This window comes from Colobus angolensis, unplaced genomic scaffold (genome assembly GCF_000951035.1).
Source record: "Colobus angolensis palliatus isolate OR3802 unplaced genomic scaffold, Cang.pa_1.0 Scaffold193, whole genome shotgun sequence".
NCBI lineage: Eukaryota > Metazoa > Chordata > Mammalia > Primates > Cercopithecidae > Colobus > Colobus angolensis.
The window spans coordinates 2,496,412-2,514,362 of record NW_012115077.1 but is presented as its reverse complement, the minus strand read 5'-3'; the positions used below and the strand labels follow the sequence as shown (position 1 = coordinate 2,514,362).

At 40.5% G+C, this 17,951-nt stretch overlaps 2 protein-coding genes across 4 annotated transcripts in view; both read right to left on the bottom strand.

The window, feature by feature from the left end:
* Positions 1 to 8,894, bottom strand: part of NSRP1 (nuclear speckle splicing regulatory protein 1) — a 64,172-nt gene extending 55,278 nt beyond the window's left edge. The window contains exons 1-3 of one of the 3 annotated variants that reach the window (XM_011940857.1): positions 8,846 to 8,893; positions 7,561 to 7,654; positions 6,220 to 6,315 (exon numbers count right to left, since the gene is read on the bottom strand). Coding sequence is in view for 1 of the 3 variants with exons in the window: in XM_011940855.1 (XP_011796245.1) it covers positions 7,561 to 7,654; positions 8,846 to 8,865 (114 nt within the window). In the remaining 2 variants the exon portion in view is untranslated. Of the gene's footprint in view, positions 1 to 6,219; positions 6,316 to 7,560; positions 7,655 to 8,376; positions 8,408 to 8,845 lie in introns of all 3 variants that reach the window. The other 2 variants (XM_011940856.1, XM_011940855.1) reach the window with 2 other exon arrangements.
* Positions 8,895 to 16,123: 7,229 nt separating this feature from the next.
* EFCAB5 (EF-hand calcium binding domain 5) overlaps positions 16,124 to 17,951 on the bottom strand; it is a 175,739-nt gene continuing 173,911 nt past the window's right edge. The window contains exon 24 of the mRNA XM_011940850.1: positions 16,124 to 16,736. Coding sequence (XP_011796240.1) covers positions 16,546 to 16,736 — 191 coding nt within the window. The 3' untranslated portion in view covers positions 16,124 to 16,545. The remainder of the gene's footprint in view (positions 16,737 to 17,951) is intronic.

Below are 17,951 nucleotides of genomic sequence, written 5' to 3'. Positions count from 1 at the left end.
AAGAAGTAATATAAATTAAATAAAATGTAAAACTAAGTTAATAAATTTTAGCTATCTAAACTTAATACTCTTTTAAAGTGGTTAAAAAGTTTTGTCTCTTTATCCAAAAGCGACAACCAGGCCAGTTACAGTAGTTCACACCTGTAATCCTAACACTTTGGGAGGCTGAGGCAGGAGGATCACTTGAGGCCAGGAGTTTGAGACCAGCCTGGGCAACAGAGGGAGATTCCGTCTCTACAAAAAATAAACAAATTAGCCGGATGTGATGACACATCCCTGTGGTGCCAGCTACTGGAGTGTTGAAGTGAGAGGATCACTTGAGCCCAGAAGGTCAAGGTTGCAGTGAGCCATGATCATACCACTGCACTCCAGCCTGGGCAGCAGAGCAAAACCTTGCCTCCAAAAAAAGTGCAACAATTTTAAGATTGTATACATCGTATCTCTTAGTGGCATATAAATTATGCTACAAAACTAGATTTCACCAGTATACCATTGTTTAGAAATAAACATTTCAATTGCTGACATTAAAAGGAGAATTCATTATGCTCTGCAAAATGGGCAGGCATTTATCATAGATAAACATCTAAAAAGGAGTTCAATGTTTAATCTGTCACGCAACATCTAACCATTTTGGTCACTTACAACACTCGTGAAATATTTGTTATCACAAATACTTTTAACAACAATCATACAGACCAGTGGTCAGCAAGTTATAGGCTTTGGGTCAAATACAGCCCATCTCCATTTTTGTAAATAAAGTTTTATTAAAACACATTTATTACTCATGCTCATAATTTACATATTGCCTAATGGCTGCTTTCACACTGAGACTGAAGTTGTACAGTTGCCCTGCAAGGCCTAAAACATTTACTATCCGGCTCTTTACAATACAGACAGCTAAAACACCTGAATAAATAATCTTACTGATTTTTAGAATCTAGCCTAGGCCAGGCATAGTGGCTCATGCTTGTAATCCTAGCACTTTGGGAGGCCAAGGTGGGCGTTTTACTTTGAGCTCAAGAGCTTGAGACCCGCCTGGGCAACATGGCGAAACCCTGTCTCTACAAAAAAATACAAAAATGAGCCAAGAGTGGTGTCTCACACCGGTGGTCCCAGCTATTCAGGAGGCAGAGGCTAAAACATCACTCAGGCTGGGAAGTGGAAGTTGCAGTGACCCGAAATCTCACCACTGCACTCCAGCCTGGGCAACAGAGCAGGACTCTGTTTCAAAAAATAAAAACGAAACTAGGCTAGATGGCCAGATCCTAACTCACAGAGCTCATACTTTATCTAGTACAGTGACAAGACATGTATGTCAACAACTTACAATGCAAGATCTTAAAAGCTAACTGCAATAACAATGTAAGAAAAAGGAAGAGATTCTTTCCAGTGAGGAACATCAAAGAAGGTATCTTGAAAGAAGTAGCTTTTGCACTGGGTTTTGAAGGATGGCTATAATTTGGACATTAAAAAAATGGGGAGAAGACTTGCACTGTAAAGAAAAGCAGAGCTGTGAAAAACTGCAAGCACGACAGTGTACTTTTTATGAAGGAACAGTTAGGAGAAAATACTAATAAGCATTTTAGGGGCAAAGCACAGAGAAGGTTTCCAAAGTCAAGATTAGCAGTTTAGATTTTAAATATAATTACGTTCAGGACTGAGGATCAGTGATTATAACTGTGCTTTATGAAGATCAATCTGACAACAATATCTGAAATAATTTGAGGAGACAGATAATAAGGAAAGTAGTTATGAAACAATTAAAATAATCCAAGAGAAAAGAATGAACATGGTGACAGTGAGACCAGAAAAGAGAGGATGGATTGGAAAAAAAAAAAGATTAAATATATTATGATGACAGCAAAACCACTTACTTATGAATTGAGAGCAGCATCAGAATATGCTTTCTTACTTATATGGTGTAAAAACTTTCAGCCCCCCTCTACCATCTCTCCCACCTTGAACAAAATGATAATTATTTCTAATTCGTTCTGACAATTTCTACTAGGCTAGGTGTGGTGGCTCACGCCTGCAATCACAGCACTTTGGGAGGCTGAGGCAGGCAGATCCCTTGAGGTCAGGAGTTCAAGACCAGCCTGGCCAACATGGCAAAACCTCATCTCTACAAAAAATACAAAAATTAGCTGGGCCTGGTGGCGCATACCTGTGATCCCAGCTACTTGGGAGGCTGAGGCACAAGAATTGCTTGAACCTGGAAGGTGGAGGCTGTAGTGACCTGAGATTGCGCCACTGCACTCCAGCCTGGGTGACAGAGCCAGACTCTGTCTCTGTCTCAAAAAAGAAAGGAGGAACTGCTTAAATTACAATTAAAAGGGACAGACTACCACTTTCCCACTAAACTAACCCTGGGTGCAAGCACAAAATGAAAACAATTCATGTGCTAGGGCTCCCTCTGCTGGACCACTAGAGAGAAAATCTGATCTTAAATGCTTCTGCTGAATTGATGAAAAGAATAGATTAAGTTGGCTTCATAGCAGCTCCTTTCCAGGTGTATCAAATGCTCTCCTCAGGAGGGGAATAAGAAATTATCTTTCTTCTATATTTTCCACAGCACTAATAATTTAACTGCTGCTTAAATTGTTGACTAATTATGAAAGAGATTTTAATATATAGTCAAATTTCACAATTTTTTTTAAATCTTTTTTTGAGACGGAGTCTTATTCTGTCACCCAGGCTGGAGTACAGTGGCTTGATCTCAGCTCACTGCAACCTCTGGCTCCAGGGTTCAAGCAGTTCTCCTGCCTCGGCCTGAGTAGCTGGGATTACAGGTTCCCACCACGATGTCCAGCTAATGTTTGTATTTTTAGTAGAGATGGGGTTTCACCATGTTGGCCAGGCTGGTCTTGAACTACTGATCTCAAGTTATCTGCCCACCTCAGCCTCCCAAAGTGCTGGGATTACAGGCCTGAGCCACTGTGCCTGGCCAAATCTCACAAATATTTAAATATACTCAACTAAGAAATTTACTTCTCAGTAAAAAGACAAGCTGGAATTAACCGGACTGATTTTTTTTTATAGGTAAGGAAATTATTCTAAAGAATGGTTTTATATTCCGTTCACTAAGAAATAAGCTGTAGCTCCCTTGTCCATTGCTTTTGACTGGAAGGTCAAAGAGACCAGGCTGGCCAACATGGTAAAAACCCATTTCTACTAAAAGTACAAAACTAGCCAGGCATGGTGGCACATGCCTGTAATCCCAGCTACTCAGGAGGCTGAGGCGGGAGAATTGCTTGAAACAGCGAGGCAGAGACTGCAATGAGCTGAGATCATGCCATTGCACTCCAGCCTGGGTGATGAGCCAAACTCTGTCTCAAAAAATATACACATAAATAAAACCAGAGTTATCATATGAACCAGAAATTCTATCCTAGGTATATATCCAATAGAATATCCAATAGAAATGAAAACATGTCCACACAAAAAACCTATACACAAGTATTTATAGCAGCATTATTGCCAGAAATTGGGAAAAACCCAAATGCCTACCACTGACAGATAAAATATGGTACATTCATACAATGGAATATTATTCAATAATAAAGAGTATTGACAAATTACGATCATGAGAATATCATGCTAAGCGAAAGAAGGCAGACACAAAAAACAGACTATTGCATGATTCTATTTATATGAAATGTGCAGAATAGGTAAACCCATAGAAACAGAAAGTAAATTAGTGTTTGCCAGGGTTTAGGGGTGGGGAGAATGGAGAGTGATGGTAATGGGTACACAGTTTCTTTCTGGGTGAGGAAAATGTTCTAAATAGTGGTGATGCCTGCACAACTCTTAAAAATCAGTGAATTGGCCAGGTGCGGTGGCTCACGCCTGTAATCCCAACACTCTGGGAGGCCGAGGCAGGTGGATCACGAAGTCAGGGGTTCGAGACCAGCCTGACCAACATGGTGAAACCCCATCTCTACTAAAAATACAAAAATTAGCTGGGCTTGGTGGTGGGTGCCTGTAATCCCAGCTACTCAGGAGGCTGAGGCAGGAGAATTGCTTGAACCTGGGAGGCAGAGGTTGCAGTGGGCTGAGATCGTGCCACTGCACTCTAGCCTGGGCGACAGAGCAAGACTCCATCTCAAAAAAAAAAAAAAAAAAAAAAACCGTGAATCGTACACTTTAAAAGGGTAAAGTATACAGTGTGTGAATTATACATTTTTTTAACAAGGGAAAATGATGACCAAAAAAAAAAAAGATCTTGCATAAGGACTCATCTCTTTACTTTCCCATATATTCAATGTGGCTGCCAGGTCCTACTTACTTCTGTGGTATCTCTCACATTTTTCCCCATTCATTCCCACTGACCTTAACCTAGGTTAAGATCTCTCACCTGAACTGCTAAAAAAGCCTTCTAACAAGCTTTGCTAACGAGCATTTTGAATCTTATCTCTCATTTCTCCCTTTCTTTGCTTTATAATTCAAGAGTTATCTTCCCAAGGTAAAAGTGTGATAATATTACCAAATTGCTCAAAAACTACTTAAAAATATAAAGTTGAAATTTTATACAAAAAATTTAAGGTACTCCACAATCTGGCCCAATCCTGTTACAACCTCATCTGCAACATTTTTTTCCTATACACCCTCTTCTCCAGTCATAGTATTCCACAAAAATGCCTTGTACTTGTATGCCATTCTGTATTTCTTGCTGTTCTCTCCCAATTGAAATTATTTCCACCTCTATTTTTGCCTATTTAAATCTAAACCAGCCTTGAATGTTATTTAAATGCTTATTCCTGCCTTGATTTTCCTGCAACAAAGTGAATCATTTCATTCTCTACATTTCATTCACATTCTGTAACTCTATTGTTAAAACAAGGCAAAACAGAAGAATGAATAGTATAGGTTTGAAGGTCAGATAGGCCTGTGTTCAAATCCCAATCCTGACACTTATTTATCAGCCACATGGCCTTGAACAAATTACTTAACCAGAGCTTCAATTTTCTGACCTGTAAAATGAGAATAATAATATATCACAGAGTGATTCTGAAGATCAAATAAAGTATAACGAGCACAGAGGAATCCTCAGTATATTAGTTTCCTTTTCAAATTTCGGTCTGCTTTATATTCACATTCACATGTCCGTCTTCCCCACTAGACTAGACACTGGTTGAAAGCAACAACACTATATATAGTCCCAAAAAAACTGTTAAAAGGGTACTACATAATAAAAAGTACATAGGCTACAGGTGCAAAACTGATCAACTCTTAACCTATAGTAGGTATTAAATATTTATTAATGAAACAACATAATTAAAAATTCAAAATTGTATTAGTAACTTCCTGAATATTCCATTTGAAAATATTCTAGTTGGCTATGCAGAAATGGAGATTTAACTAGTAACCTTGATTCATTTCTTATGTCAATTATTCTAAAATTTTATGAAGAAATAAAAACAGAAAAATGGAAGAAAAACTTAAGTCACTGTTAAGGGGGAAAAAAATCCATTTTAAGAAAAAAGTGATTCTACAACTACATGGATAAATCTAGCATTATACTGAGTGGAGTAAGTCAGACATAAAAGAGTATATACTGTATGATATTTTTTATATGAAATTCTGTAACAGGCAAAACTAATCTAGTGATAGAAATACAAGCACTTGTCTAGGGCAGCAAGTGGGGAGACAGACTGACTGCAGGAGGGTATGGAAGGCCTTTTGGGAGAGAGGGAAATGTTCTAAATCTTGATTGGGGCATATACATTTGTCAAAAATCATCAAGCACTTAAAATCTGAGAATTTTATATGTAAATTATACCTCAATTTTTAACAAGTGTGAGCCATACAGAGCCAATGTCTTCAAAAGTAGCAAAGAAATATCAAATATGTTCAATTATCTACCCATGCTATTATGTAATAAAAACTGAAAAATGGCCAGGCGCAGTGGGTCATGCCTGTAATCTCAGCACTTTGGGAGGCCAAGGTGGGTGGATCACCTGAGGTCAGGAGTTTGAGACCAGCCTGATCAACATGGTGAATTCCCACCTCTACTAAAAATACAAGAATTAGCCAGGCGTGATGGTGCGTTCCTGTAATCCCTGCTACTCAGCAGGCTGAGGCAGGAGAATCGCTTGAACCTAGGGGGCGGAGGTTGCGGTGAGCTGAAATTGCACCACTGCACTCCAGCCTAGGCAACAGAGGGAGCCTCCTTCCCAAAAAAAAAAAAACAAAAAAGAGGCTGGGCACGGTGGCTCACGCCTGTAATCCCAGCACTTTGGGAGGCTGAGGCAGGTGGATCACCTGAGGTCAGGAGTTCAAGACCAGCCTGGCCAACCTGATGAAACCTCGTCTCTTCTAAAAATATAAAAATTAGCTGGGCATGGTGGTGGGGCACCTGTAATTCCAGCTACTCAGGAGGCTGAGGCAGGAAAATCTACTAAATATACAAAAAATATTAAAATTACAAAAAATACTAAAAATAAAAAAAAATTTTTTTTAAATTAGCCGGGCACGGTGGCAGGCACCTGTAACCCCAGCTACTCAGGAGGCTGAAGCAGGAGAATCACTTGAACCTAGGAGGCAGAGGTTGCAGCGAGCCAAGATTGCACCATCGCACTTCAGCCTAGGTAACAAGAGCGAAACTCTGTCTCAAAAAAAAAGAAAGGAAAAAATATTAAAACATGACAGGAGTATTAGAAAAGCACACATTTACTGGGCGTGGTGGCTCATGCCTGTAATCCCAGCACTTTGGGAGGCTGAGGTAGGTGGATCACCTGAGGTCAGGAGTTCGAGACTAGCCCGGCCAACATGGTGAAACCCTGTCTCTATAAAAATACAAAACTTAGCTGGGCATGATGGCAGGTGCCTGGAATCCCAACTACTCAAGAAGCTTAGACAAGAGAATAGCTCGAACCCAGGAAGCGGAGGTTGCAGTGAGCCGAGATCACGGCATTGCACTTCAGCCTTGGTAACTGTGCAAGACTAAAAAAAAAAAAAAAAAGAAAAGAAAAGCACACATTTGGGGTTGTTTCTGATATATAACTGTGGGTTTCACAGAAAAAGTTTTGGCTGCTACAATAGAAAATTTTTGTATTAGATGTTATTGTAGTACTATGAAGGGTAACTATTTACTACCACTATTATAACTGAGCAGTTACATTTGGCAGACACTGAATTAAAAAAAAGTAGTGTTGTTAAGAACTGTTATATAGTGATCTTAGCTCATGGTTAACAAATTAAAACTGCTTTTGCTAATAAAAATTTGTAGGAAATTGGTGACATCTTAATAACTCATACCTAGGGATTTTTTTTTTCCATACCTAGGGATCTTTACACCAACAATTTTGTTATGACAATTTCAGTAGTCTGAAAAGGCTATGTATTTGTTTAGAGGTAAAGTTCACAGCTTTTAGAGGGAAAAACAAATATTTAAAAAAATTGGTCGAGTTGCTTTCTTTACACATTCCTTTTTGACAGTTCTTGTAAATTATACTTCACTGTACTGACAAATAACAAAGGCAAAGGTATCAGAGTCGCAAGTTCAATTTTTAAAAAATTTACATTTCCAACAATGTACGAGTAGAGCATAGGTTTCCTTACCTCATCGTCATCATCAGAATCATTCCCAAACACTGATGGTTTTTGCAAAACAGGGCGCAACTGCTGTGTTTTCTTTGGCAAAATAAGCCCATACCTGCATATATTTTTTTTGAAATAGAAATTAAACCGTTATGTTTAAATGTTAACAAATAGATCTACTATCTCTTCCACATGAAGCTACCAAATCAACACATGTCATAGGCTTTATGAACACATAACAGACTGTTTCTGCTTCTCAGTGATGTCAAAATTCTAACACGCCGTAAGATTCTACAATTATTACTTTAAGTGATCATTTGTGGACACGGGCCAAACTCGAATACCATTTTTATCAAAGAAGAGAAGTAAATGAAAAGTTCAGAAATGTTTTAAGATGGCGAAGTGACGGTAACATTTTTAAAAAAAACATGTGCAGTGGAAAGTTTAGTTCATGTCCACCAAAGATTTTAAAATGCTTTCAATTATCCTTGTGGTCTAACAAGTCAAGAAAATGGCCAGATTTTTTTTTCCTACTGTGTACTTACACAGTTTCTAAGAACTGACTGGATAGTGTAACTCACGAAAATTTTTAAAAGATTAACTGAGAAACCCAAGTAGCCATGGGACAAGTTCGCATTACACTTTATTAAGATCACGTGCTTTGCCTCAGCGACCCATCCCATCAGATCCACCTCCTTCAGTTTCTCACGTTTTGGCCTTTAAGATGCGGAGATCACGGGAGGCCGCATCAAAAGTAAGGATTACACATCAAAGGTAAACCTTTCAAGTACGTACAGTATTTGCGGCAACGTACATCCCAATTTCCTATATGCCTACCCTTTTTCTGTGGCTTCTCAGAACAATATTCCTAAAACGAGAAGGAAGGGCAGGAATCAGGACTTGAGCTTCTGCCAAGGAGAACAAGGCCCTCTAAGGAAGCCAGGAACTGTCTCTCTTCACACTGCCCCTGAGAGCATCCAAGCGGGGAGAAACTCAAGCGCGGGGTAGGAAGCAAGACTGAGGGGCCTCAGACCGAGCTTTTGGAAAATAGAAAAGTCTCGCTCTCTGCCCCTCAGCCTAACTTCCTTTATTTCCTCACAAGTTTCTCCCTCAAACTTCGAGCTTCCATCCTGGAAAATGTACGGGGGAGGGGAATCTATGTTCCTCAGGACTTCTCGTTTTTTCCCGTCTGTACCCCTGACGACACAGTCCCTTCACTTCCAGCGCATTTAAAACTCCTCGGCCACAGACACAGTCGCGGTAGTTTCTCATCCCCCAGCCTGACCCTAACTCCCGCATCACTCACTGCCTGCCCGGAATCGCCATCTTGCTCCCGTGTCCGCTGAACGTGGCCGACGCCACTGTGACGCTGACGCCGACGACGTCACTTAAACTCTCGCGCGGCTTTGGGTGGTCCATATCCTGCTTGTCTGTTGAGTCGCTGGTTTGAGTCACTTCCACCGGCCTGGGAATCGGATCCGTGGCCTCTGTTTTGTTTCGGAGCCCACCGGCTGCCTCAAAATCTGTAGGAGAAAAGAATGACAACGTTCTAGGCCAGTTGTTCCAGAGCGTGGTTCTGCGACCAGCGGCATCAGCATCACGGGAGATATTGTTATGACAAATTCTCGGGCCCCACCCCAAACCTGCCGAATCAGAAGTTTTGGAGTGGAGAGAGTTATCTGAATTTTAACCCGCGGGTAATTCTGATACTCAAGTTTGAAAACCACTGCCATGGCTATCGATATTCCCCCTACCCACTTCCAAGTGTTCAGTTTAACTGGTTCAGGATAATTAGGCGAAAAATGAAAATCCATGTATTAATAATACCTTACATAGGACCAAAATTATTTTGTTTATTTTTATTTATTTTTTTGAGACGGAGTTTCGCTCTTGTTGCCCAGGCTAGAGTGCAAAGGCGCGAACTCAGTTACTGCAATCTCCACCTCCCTGGTTCAAGCGATTCTCCTGCCTCAGCCTCCCGAGTAGCTGAGATTACAGGTATGTGCCACCAGGCCCGGCTAGTTTTTGTATTTTTAGTACAGACAGGGTTTCTCCATGTTGGTCAAGCTGGTCTCGAACTCCCGACCTCAGGTGATCCGCCCGACTCGCCCTCCCAAATTGCTGGGATTACAGGCATGAGCCACCGTGCCTGGCCCATATATGATACCTTTTTGAAAACTCTACCCACATCTGTGCACTCATTCACTCTTGATTCATTCCAAACTAGTCTCAGCCAAAGAGATCAATTACTGAGAGAAGGATGTTGAAGTCTCCAACTATAATTGTGAATTTGCTTCTCCTTTCAATTCTATCAGTTTGTGTCATGTATTTTGAACTTAGGTATGTAAACATTTAGGATTGTTATGTTCTCTTGCATTATCCTGTATAGCATTAAGAAGTGGCCCTCTTTATTCCTTTATTCTTTGCTTGGTCTGCTCTAAATATAACTGGCTTTCTTTTGATTAATGCTAGCATAGTGTATATTTTTCAACCCATTTTAATCTGTGTATTTATATTCAAATTGGATCACACGTTGACAGAATATAGTTGGGTCTTTTTTATCCAGTCTGACAGTCTCTTCCATTTAATTTGGATGTTTAAAACATTTTCATTAAAGTGACTATGATTGCAGACTGGGTGGGGTGGCTCAGGCCTGTAGTCCCAGCACTTTGGGAGGTTGAGGCCAGCATGCACAACGCAGCCAGACCCCATCTCAAAAAAAAGAAAAAAAAAGTATGATTGCTGTTTTCTACTTTTCCCAACTGTGATTCAGCTCATGATTTTCATGCTTCAGCCTCCTTTGTTGGTTTATTGACCATACTTCTTTGCTTGTTTTTTTTTTTTTTTTTAACAGGCAGAAAATCTTTAATCAGGATTTTTTTCCAACTATAAAACAAAATCCCATTTTTTTCCTTAAATTTAGTTCCTCAGGAACAGAGAAGTTTGCAGTGATGAGCTCAACTCCGCATCATCTGGTGATCCCTGATTCTGCAGGACTAAGACATTTCCCAAGAGTTCTGCCACATCAGCCAGTGAGGACAAGAGTTCTTCAGTGCAGTTCAGCTCAAGGACACCTAGGCTTCCCCCGCAAGGGGGCTTGCTTGCAGTTCTGACAAAGCACAGAGCATTGGGCAGATGGCCTGGGACTCCCAGGCCTGGCAGAGGGTTTTATTAGGGCCTGCCTGGCCTGCAACGTTTCTTCCAAGTACCCTGACCCAGCACTCATCTTCACTGACATTCTCTGTTATCCACCAGCTCCTCTGCACACCTCAGCGTCTACTTCCACGAACTTATAAACCTCAAAAGGTACAATGGACTGGGGTGCGGTGGCAGAGTCGGGGCAGGGCAGCCCTCGAATCCACACTATTGAATCCTCAGTATTCAAAGAAGAGAAAGATGGGGAAATTCTCCAGAGATCATGAGATGCATCCAGGCAGTGTTCTCATGTGAGAGTATAGGGAGGCCAAAAACTAAAATTGCTATCAGCCCCTGCCGCTGTCTGGTACACGAGGAGTTTCCGAGGACTTTACAAGCACAGTCGCAAAATGCTGGTAAGACTGGGACTCTTCAACTTTTTCTTCTAGGGCCAAGTAGACCTGTGTAACTTATTTTGTAAGAAATGGGTGTGGGTGACAAGAGGGGCTACCTTCCACCCCTGCAGCAGAGTGGTAAGACTCGAGCGTGGGCCCTGCGCAAAGCACCAGCCTAGAAGCCGTGAGCCACAGAAACCCACAGCACCTGGTGGCTGTGCTCTTGGAGCTGGGGTTACAGGTGCCTGCCACCATGCCCGGCTAATTTTTTTTACATTTTTTTTTATTGTTAGTATTTTTTGTAATTTTAATATTTTTTGTATATTTAGTAGATTTTCCTGCCTCAGCCTCCTGAGTAGCTGGGATTACAGGTGCCCCACCACCATGCCCAGCTAATTTTTATATTTTTAGAAGAGACGAGGTTTCACCGTGTTGGCCAGGGTGGTCTTGAACTCGACCTCAGGTGATCCACTCACCTCGGCCTCCCAAAGTGCTGGGATTACAGACATGAGCCACCGTGCCCAGCCTCTTTTTTGTTTTTTTTTTTTTGAGATGGAGTCTCCCTCTGTTGCCTAGGCTGGAGTGCAGTGGTGCAATTTCAGCTCACCGCAACCTCCGCCCCCTAGGTTCAAGTGATTCTCCTGCCTCAGACTGCTGAGTAGCAGGGATTACAGGAACGCACCATCACGCCTGGCTAATTCTTGTATTTTTAGTAGAGGTGGGAATTCACCATGTTGATCAGGCTGGTCTCAAACTCCTGACCTCAGGTGATCCACCCACCTTGGCCTCCCAAAGTGCTGAGATTACAGGCATGACCCACTGTGCCTGGCCGTTTTTCAGTTTTTATTACATAATAGCATGGGTAGATAATTGAACATATTTGATATTTCTTTGCTATTTTTGAAGACATTGGCTCTGTATGGCTCACACTTGTTAAAATTTGAGGTATAACTTGCATATAAAATTCTCAGATTTTAAGTGCTTGATGATTTTTGACAAATGTATATGCCCCAATCAAGATTTAGAACATTTTAATTTATTTATTTACTTATTTTTTGGAGACAGAATATCACTCTGTTGCCCAGACTGGCGTGCAGTGGCGCGATCTTGGCTCACTGCAACCTCCACCTCCCAGGTTCAAGCAGTTCTTCGGCTCATCTCCCGAGTAGCTGGGATTACAGGGGCGCACCACCATGCCCAGCGAATTTTTGTATTTTTAGTAGAGACGGGGTTTCACCATATTGGCCAGGCTAGTCTCGAACTCCTGACCTAGTGATCCGCCCACCTCAACCTCCCAAACTGCTGGGATTACAGGCGTGAGCCACTGCGCGTGGCCTTAATTTCCTTTTAGACACTGCTCCCATTGCTATTTCCCAGTTTGGCTTGTCCATAGTTTGGGTGCTTTTTATATTAGGCCATTTCACAAATTGGTCTCACTTTGGTAAGGGGTCACCCCTAATTCAAACAACTGTAACTAGAGAGTCAATCACGTAATGGCCACCTAGAGTTGCCTCATCACTTGAAGTGCTTGGGCAGGACAGTCTAAGCTCAGACAGTAGATGGAGGAGAGGTTAAATACGGTTAATGACTAGGAGATGGTACACCTACTGAGGGTAATAACCAAGCTTAAGGGCAGAAAAATTAGGCAATATTTATTTATTTATAAATTTAACAAATTTGACCAAGAAAAAGATTATGGAACTGGACAGCGTTCTAGACCAAAGACGGTTCACAATGGCCGGGCTTCCAAAGTGGTGAGCTATATTTATAACCAGAAAACAGGTGAAATAGGCAATATTTAATTCACTGATCTTATCAGTTGAGTTTTTTAATTAAAAGTTTTATTTTTGCTTAATTTTTTTTAACTTTTAGGTTGGGGGGTACCTGTGCAAGTTGGTTATATAGGTAAACTTGTGTCATAGGGGTTCACTGTACAGATTATTTCGTCACCCAAGTATCAAGTCTAGTATCCAATAGTTACTTTTTCTGATCCTGAGAGAGGTCTTCGTAACAAGATTCTGTGAAAGGAGAGTGAGAGCATGGCATTGATGATGTAAGGTGAGGTTTTGTGAGAGTGGCATTACAGAAAACCTCATATATGAGAGGAATGCACAATTCTTGTTTTTTTTTTTTTTTTTTTTTGAGACGGAGTTTCACTCTTGTTGCCTAGGCTGGAGTGCAGTGGCACGATCTCGGCTCACCGCAACCTCCGCCTCCCAGGTTCAAGTGATTCTCCTGCCTCAGCCTCCCGAGTAGCTGGGATTACAGGCATGTACCACCATGCCCAGCTAATTTTGTGTTTTTAGTAGAGACGGGTTTTCTCCATGTTGGTCAGGCTGGTCTCGAACTCCTGACCTCAGTTGGTCCGCCCACCTCAGCCTCCCAAAGTGCTGGGATTACAGGCATGAGCCACCGTGCCCGGCCTGCATAATTCTTAAATTACCTTCAAATGGTCTTCTGAGTTGGAGGATTGATAATGTCCAGAAGTTCAGGGCATCTGGTTGCTTAAGCCTATTTAGATTAAGAGGGAATTGGCTGGGTGCACTGGCTCACGCTTGTAATCTCAGCACTTTGGGAGTCTGAAGGGGCCAATCACTTGAGGCCAGGAGTTCAAGACCAGCCTGGCTAACATGGTGAAGCTTGTCTCTACTAAAAATACAAAAATTAGCCAGGCATAGTGGTGCATGCCTGTAATCCCAACTACTTGTGAGGCTGAGGCACGAGAATCGCTTGAACCCAGGAGGTAGAGGTTGCAGTGAGCCAACATTGCACCACTGCCCTCCAGCCTGGGCGACAGAGTGAGACTCTATCTCAAAAAAAAAAAAAAAATGAGGGAAGAGGAGGCCAATTACAAAAGACCACATATTGTATGCAAAATGTCCAGATAGGCAAATCCGTAGAGAAAAAAAATTAGCGGTTGCCTAGGGCTGGGGGTAGGAGAAAGTGGGGAGTGACTGCTAATGGGTATGTGGTTTCTTATTGGGATGATCAAAATGTTCGGTGGGCTCGTGGCTCACGCCTGTAATCCCAGCACTTTGGTAGGCCAAGGTGGGCAGATCACGAGGTCAGGAGTTTGAGACCCCTGGCAAACTAGCAAAAACCCGTCTCTACTAAAAATACAAAAAAAAAAAAAGCCAGGCGTGGTGGCCGGCACCTGTAATCCCAGCTACTCGGGAGGCTGAGGCAGGAGAATCACTTGAACCCAGGAGGCTTGAACCCAGGAGGTTGCAGTGAGTGGAGATGCACCACAGCACTCCAGCCTGGGCAACAGGGCAAGTCTCTGTCTCGGAAAAAAAAAAAAAAATCTAAAATTGATTGTGGTGAGGGTAGTACAACTCTGTAAATATGTAACAAAAATTAATTCTGCACTTTAATGGGTAACTTTTATGGTATGTGGATATGTTAGTAAAGCTGTTTAAAAAAGCAGCTGGAGCTTTTTTGAGATTCCAAAGTCATTATCTTTACACTTCATGATGTTCCTGAATCATGACAAGCCAAAAGTGTAAAAGAAAGTGAAGCTGAGTGCAGTGGCTCATGCCTATAATCTCAACATTTTGGGAGGCCGAGGTGGGAGGATCACTTGAGTCCAGCAGTTTAAGGCTGCAGTGAGTTATGATCAAGCCATTGCACTCCAGCCTGGGGGACAGAGCGAGACCCCGTCACTTAAAAAAATAAAAAAGAAAGCAAAGGAAAGAAAGTGGTCTGGATGGTCTACACTGTACAGTGTCACTGTTACCTATGAACTGTGAGGAAAGAGCCAATAACAAATTCAGTTAATCAAGTCCAAGCTTCTGAAGCATATGTAAATGTAACAAATAAATCTATTAACAGTGAAATACATGGATTTATATATAAATCTGTATCTAACCTTTGTCAGGTATAAATAACATCTTCCTCACTCAAAATATAAGCTCCTAAGGTTGAGGGACAGTATTTTACTTGAATGGTTATTTAATAAATTTAACCAATCTGGCTTGTTGGCTGCAAATTTTAAAGTAGTTTTCAAAAGACTGACAACATGGTCATTAGCCTAGTAAGAAAGCTGGAAAGTGTGAGTGAGATTTCTAGGGTGCTGGCAAGGACAATAAACCAGAAATTAGGTGCTAGGTCCGCTCTGCCTCTTATACCCATTGTGAAGTGAGCAACTCATTTATAAAATAAAATAGAGATAATATCAGGACTACCCACTTTAGAGATTATTGGAAGAATCAAATAAGCTAGTATGTGAAAATACTTCAAGTTAAAGTGCCATGCAAATGTGTGATATTTGTTGTCAAGTTAGAAGTCATTTAGTTAATTTGATTTCCAGGATAATGGTTACAAACATAGCATTCTGCAAAATCTTTCCTTCCTTTCTCCCTAAAATGCCATTTGTATTCACAGTGAACTCTGTAAACTTGTTCTGAAGCCATCAGGATATGTGGTTATCAGTTTAATATCTTCAAGAACATTGTTTCTTGAAATGTTGCTGTGAATGCCCTAAAAAGCCCTCTTCCAAATATGAAACAGGCATATAGGTTAAAACTGGCATGTGATCATCCGAGAGAGGAGGACTGGTAATAACACCGCCCTCTTATCAGAAAAGGTTAAAAAGGGACAGCCAATCTCAAATTATAAGATATTTGGACACATCACATTTTGTCAATCTAATAAAGAAAATAAAGTTTAATTTCCCAAAATGTTATTAAAACTGGACTCTGTCATCAGATATCTTATTGCAAAGATGAAATCTCACCACAGAGCAGTAAAGTTTGTCATAAAAACAAGCTTTAAACAAATATAAATTCTTTTTGTACTTCTTAAACTGAAGAGGTTTTTATCATTAAAAAAGTGTCTTCTTTTTTCCATGAGTCATGGACATTTTCCCACAAGAATTTCTGTTCATTAAAATCACTTTTGAGTACCCCATAAATATGTAAACCTACTATGTACCCACAAAAATTAAAAATTAATAAGTAAAAATGACTTGAGTTGTTAAGGCAAGAGTAGGGGGGGCAGAGAGAGGGAAGAGATGATGTTATAAGTCTTTGAAAAATTAGAAAAACAATTCTCAGTCCATTTCTTAAAAATCTTTATTATTTGGTATTCTTTTGGTTTATCTTTATTATTTGGTGTTCTGTTTGGTATTCTTGTTTTCTAAATCCTCAGTTGTTACTTTGCACCTTATAAGAATGAAAAATAACTACTCAATCAACCGTAACAGTTCCACAGCAGATACAAAGCTCAAACTGAAAGGAAGCTTTCAAATATATTCTATAACATACTTAAATACACTTGGCTATGGCTACCTTCACTGGATATTTTTTGGCTAAATTTCTTCTTAGGTAGCACTTTTGGGTTTAGAAAGTGCTGAGATAAATGTTAGGAGCAGAAGACGTTTATGGGTACCCCTTTCCAATGGAAAATATTTTATAGTTAAAAACTGAACACGAGCAAAGGATCCTAAATACAGTACCAATTCCATTATCATTCATTATCACTTCTCTTGCAAACCTTCCCCTGGCATTTTTGCATACATATAATTGTCAGTCTTGGAGGGCAACGGGGGTGTAATAGAACTATTTAGTTTTTTGGTTATCTTCGTGAGAGCTGAACAGATGTGTATCCAGTGGTATAGATGTTCAATGACAACATTACCAAATTTCCATACTTCAGTTCGGGAATGACCTGCATCAGGAAGAAAAAAGTAAGAGTGGATAGTTTTACACTTCACTATTAAAATTATAAGTTCCAGTGTTATGATTAAAGTTCATTAGATATGTTTTGAGTGAAAACTAAGCAGAATCTTGTGTAAATATGTAATTACAGGAACATGGATAAATTTTGGTGTAGTCTTACAATGGAATACTTGACAGCCGTTAACAAAGAATTAGAGTTATTTGTATTCATGAATAAATCTCAAAATATTCAATAGAAAAAGTAAGTTATAGAATAATATGTACTTTTGGACACAATTAAACAGTTTTAAAACCTGGAAGATAGTATTATATTATTTATGGATTCATTAGCATATGGTAAAAATAGGAAATCATGCATGAAACTAATACCAAATTCATGATAGTATTATCTCTAGGGAAAGACAAGAAGACAGTGGGATCGAGGAAGGATAGAAATCCTTCACTGTTCTTATAATGTTTTCTTTAGAAAGTCTAACTCAAACATAGTGTTAAGGTTGGATATAGAATATAGCTTCATAATGACTATGCAGGTGTTATTCTCTATACTTGCATGCTTGAAATGTTTCCTAATTAAAAATTATTTAAAGCTATGTAGTAACTGCACACTATTATATGTTTTAAGTTTTTTAAATTGAAAACTGTTAAACTGTCATTCATAAAAGTTGCTTTTTCCCAGGAGTCAGTGACTAATATTCAAATAGAATGGTCCAATGGAAAGACTATATAGAGTTGAAGAGATGTGGGTTCTGTCCAATGGAAAGACTATCTAGAGTTTAACAGATCTTGGCTTTACACCAATGAGTTTTGTCACTTAACTGCTCTGAGCCTCAGTTTCTTCTCCCATAAAACAAAATTGTAAGAATTGTTTTTTTCTTTTGAGACAGGGTCTTGCCCTGTTGCCCAGGCTAGAGTGCAGTGGCATGATCGTGGCTCACTGCAGCCTCGCCCTCCCATGCTCAGGTGATCCTCCCACTTCAGCCTCCCAAGTAGCTGGGACCAGAGGCTGAGAAAATATTTGTGAAGATCTGTCACAGAGTAGTTGCTCAAAAATATTAACTATCAGCTGGGTGCGGTGACTCACACCTGTAACCCCAGCACATTGGGAGGCAGAGGTGGGTGGATCACTTGAGGTCAGGAGTTCGAGATCAGCCTGGCCAATATGGTGAAACCCCATCTCTACTAAAAATACAAAAATTAGCCAGGC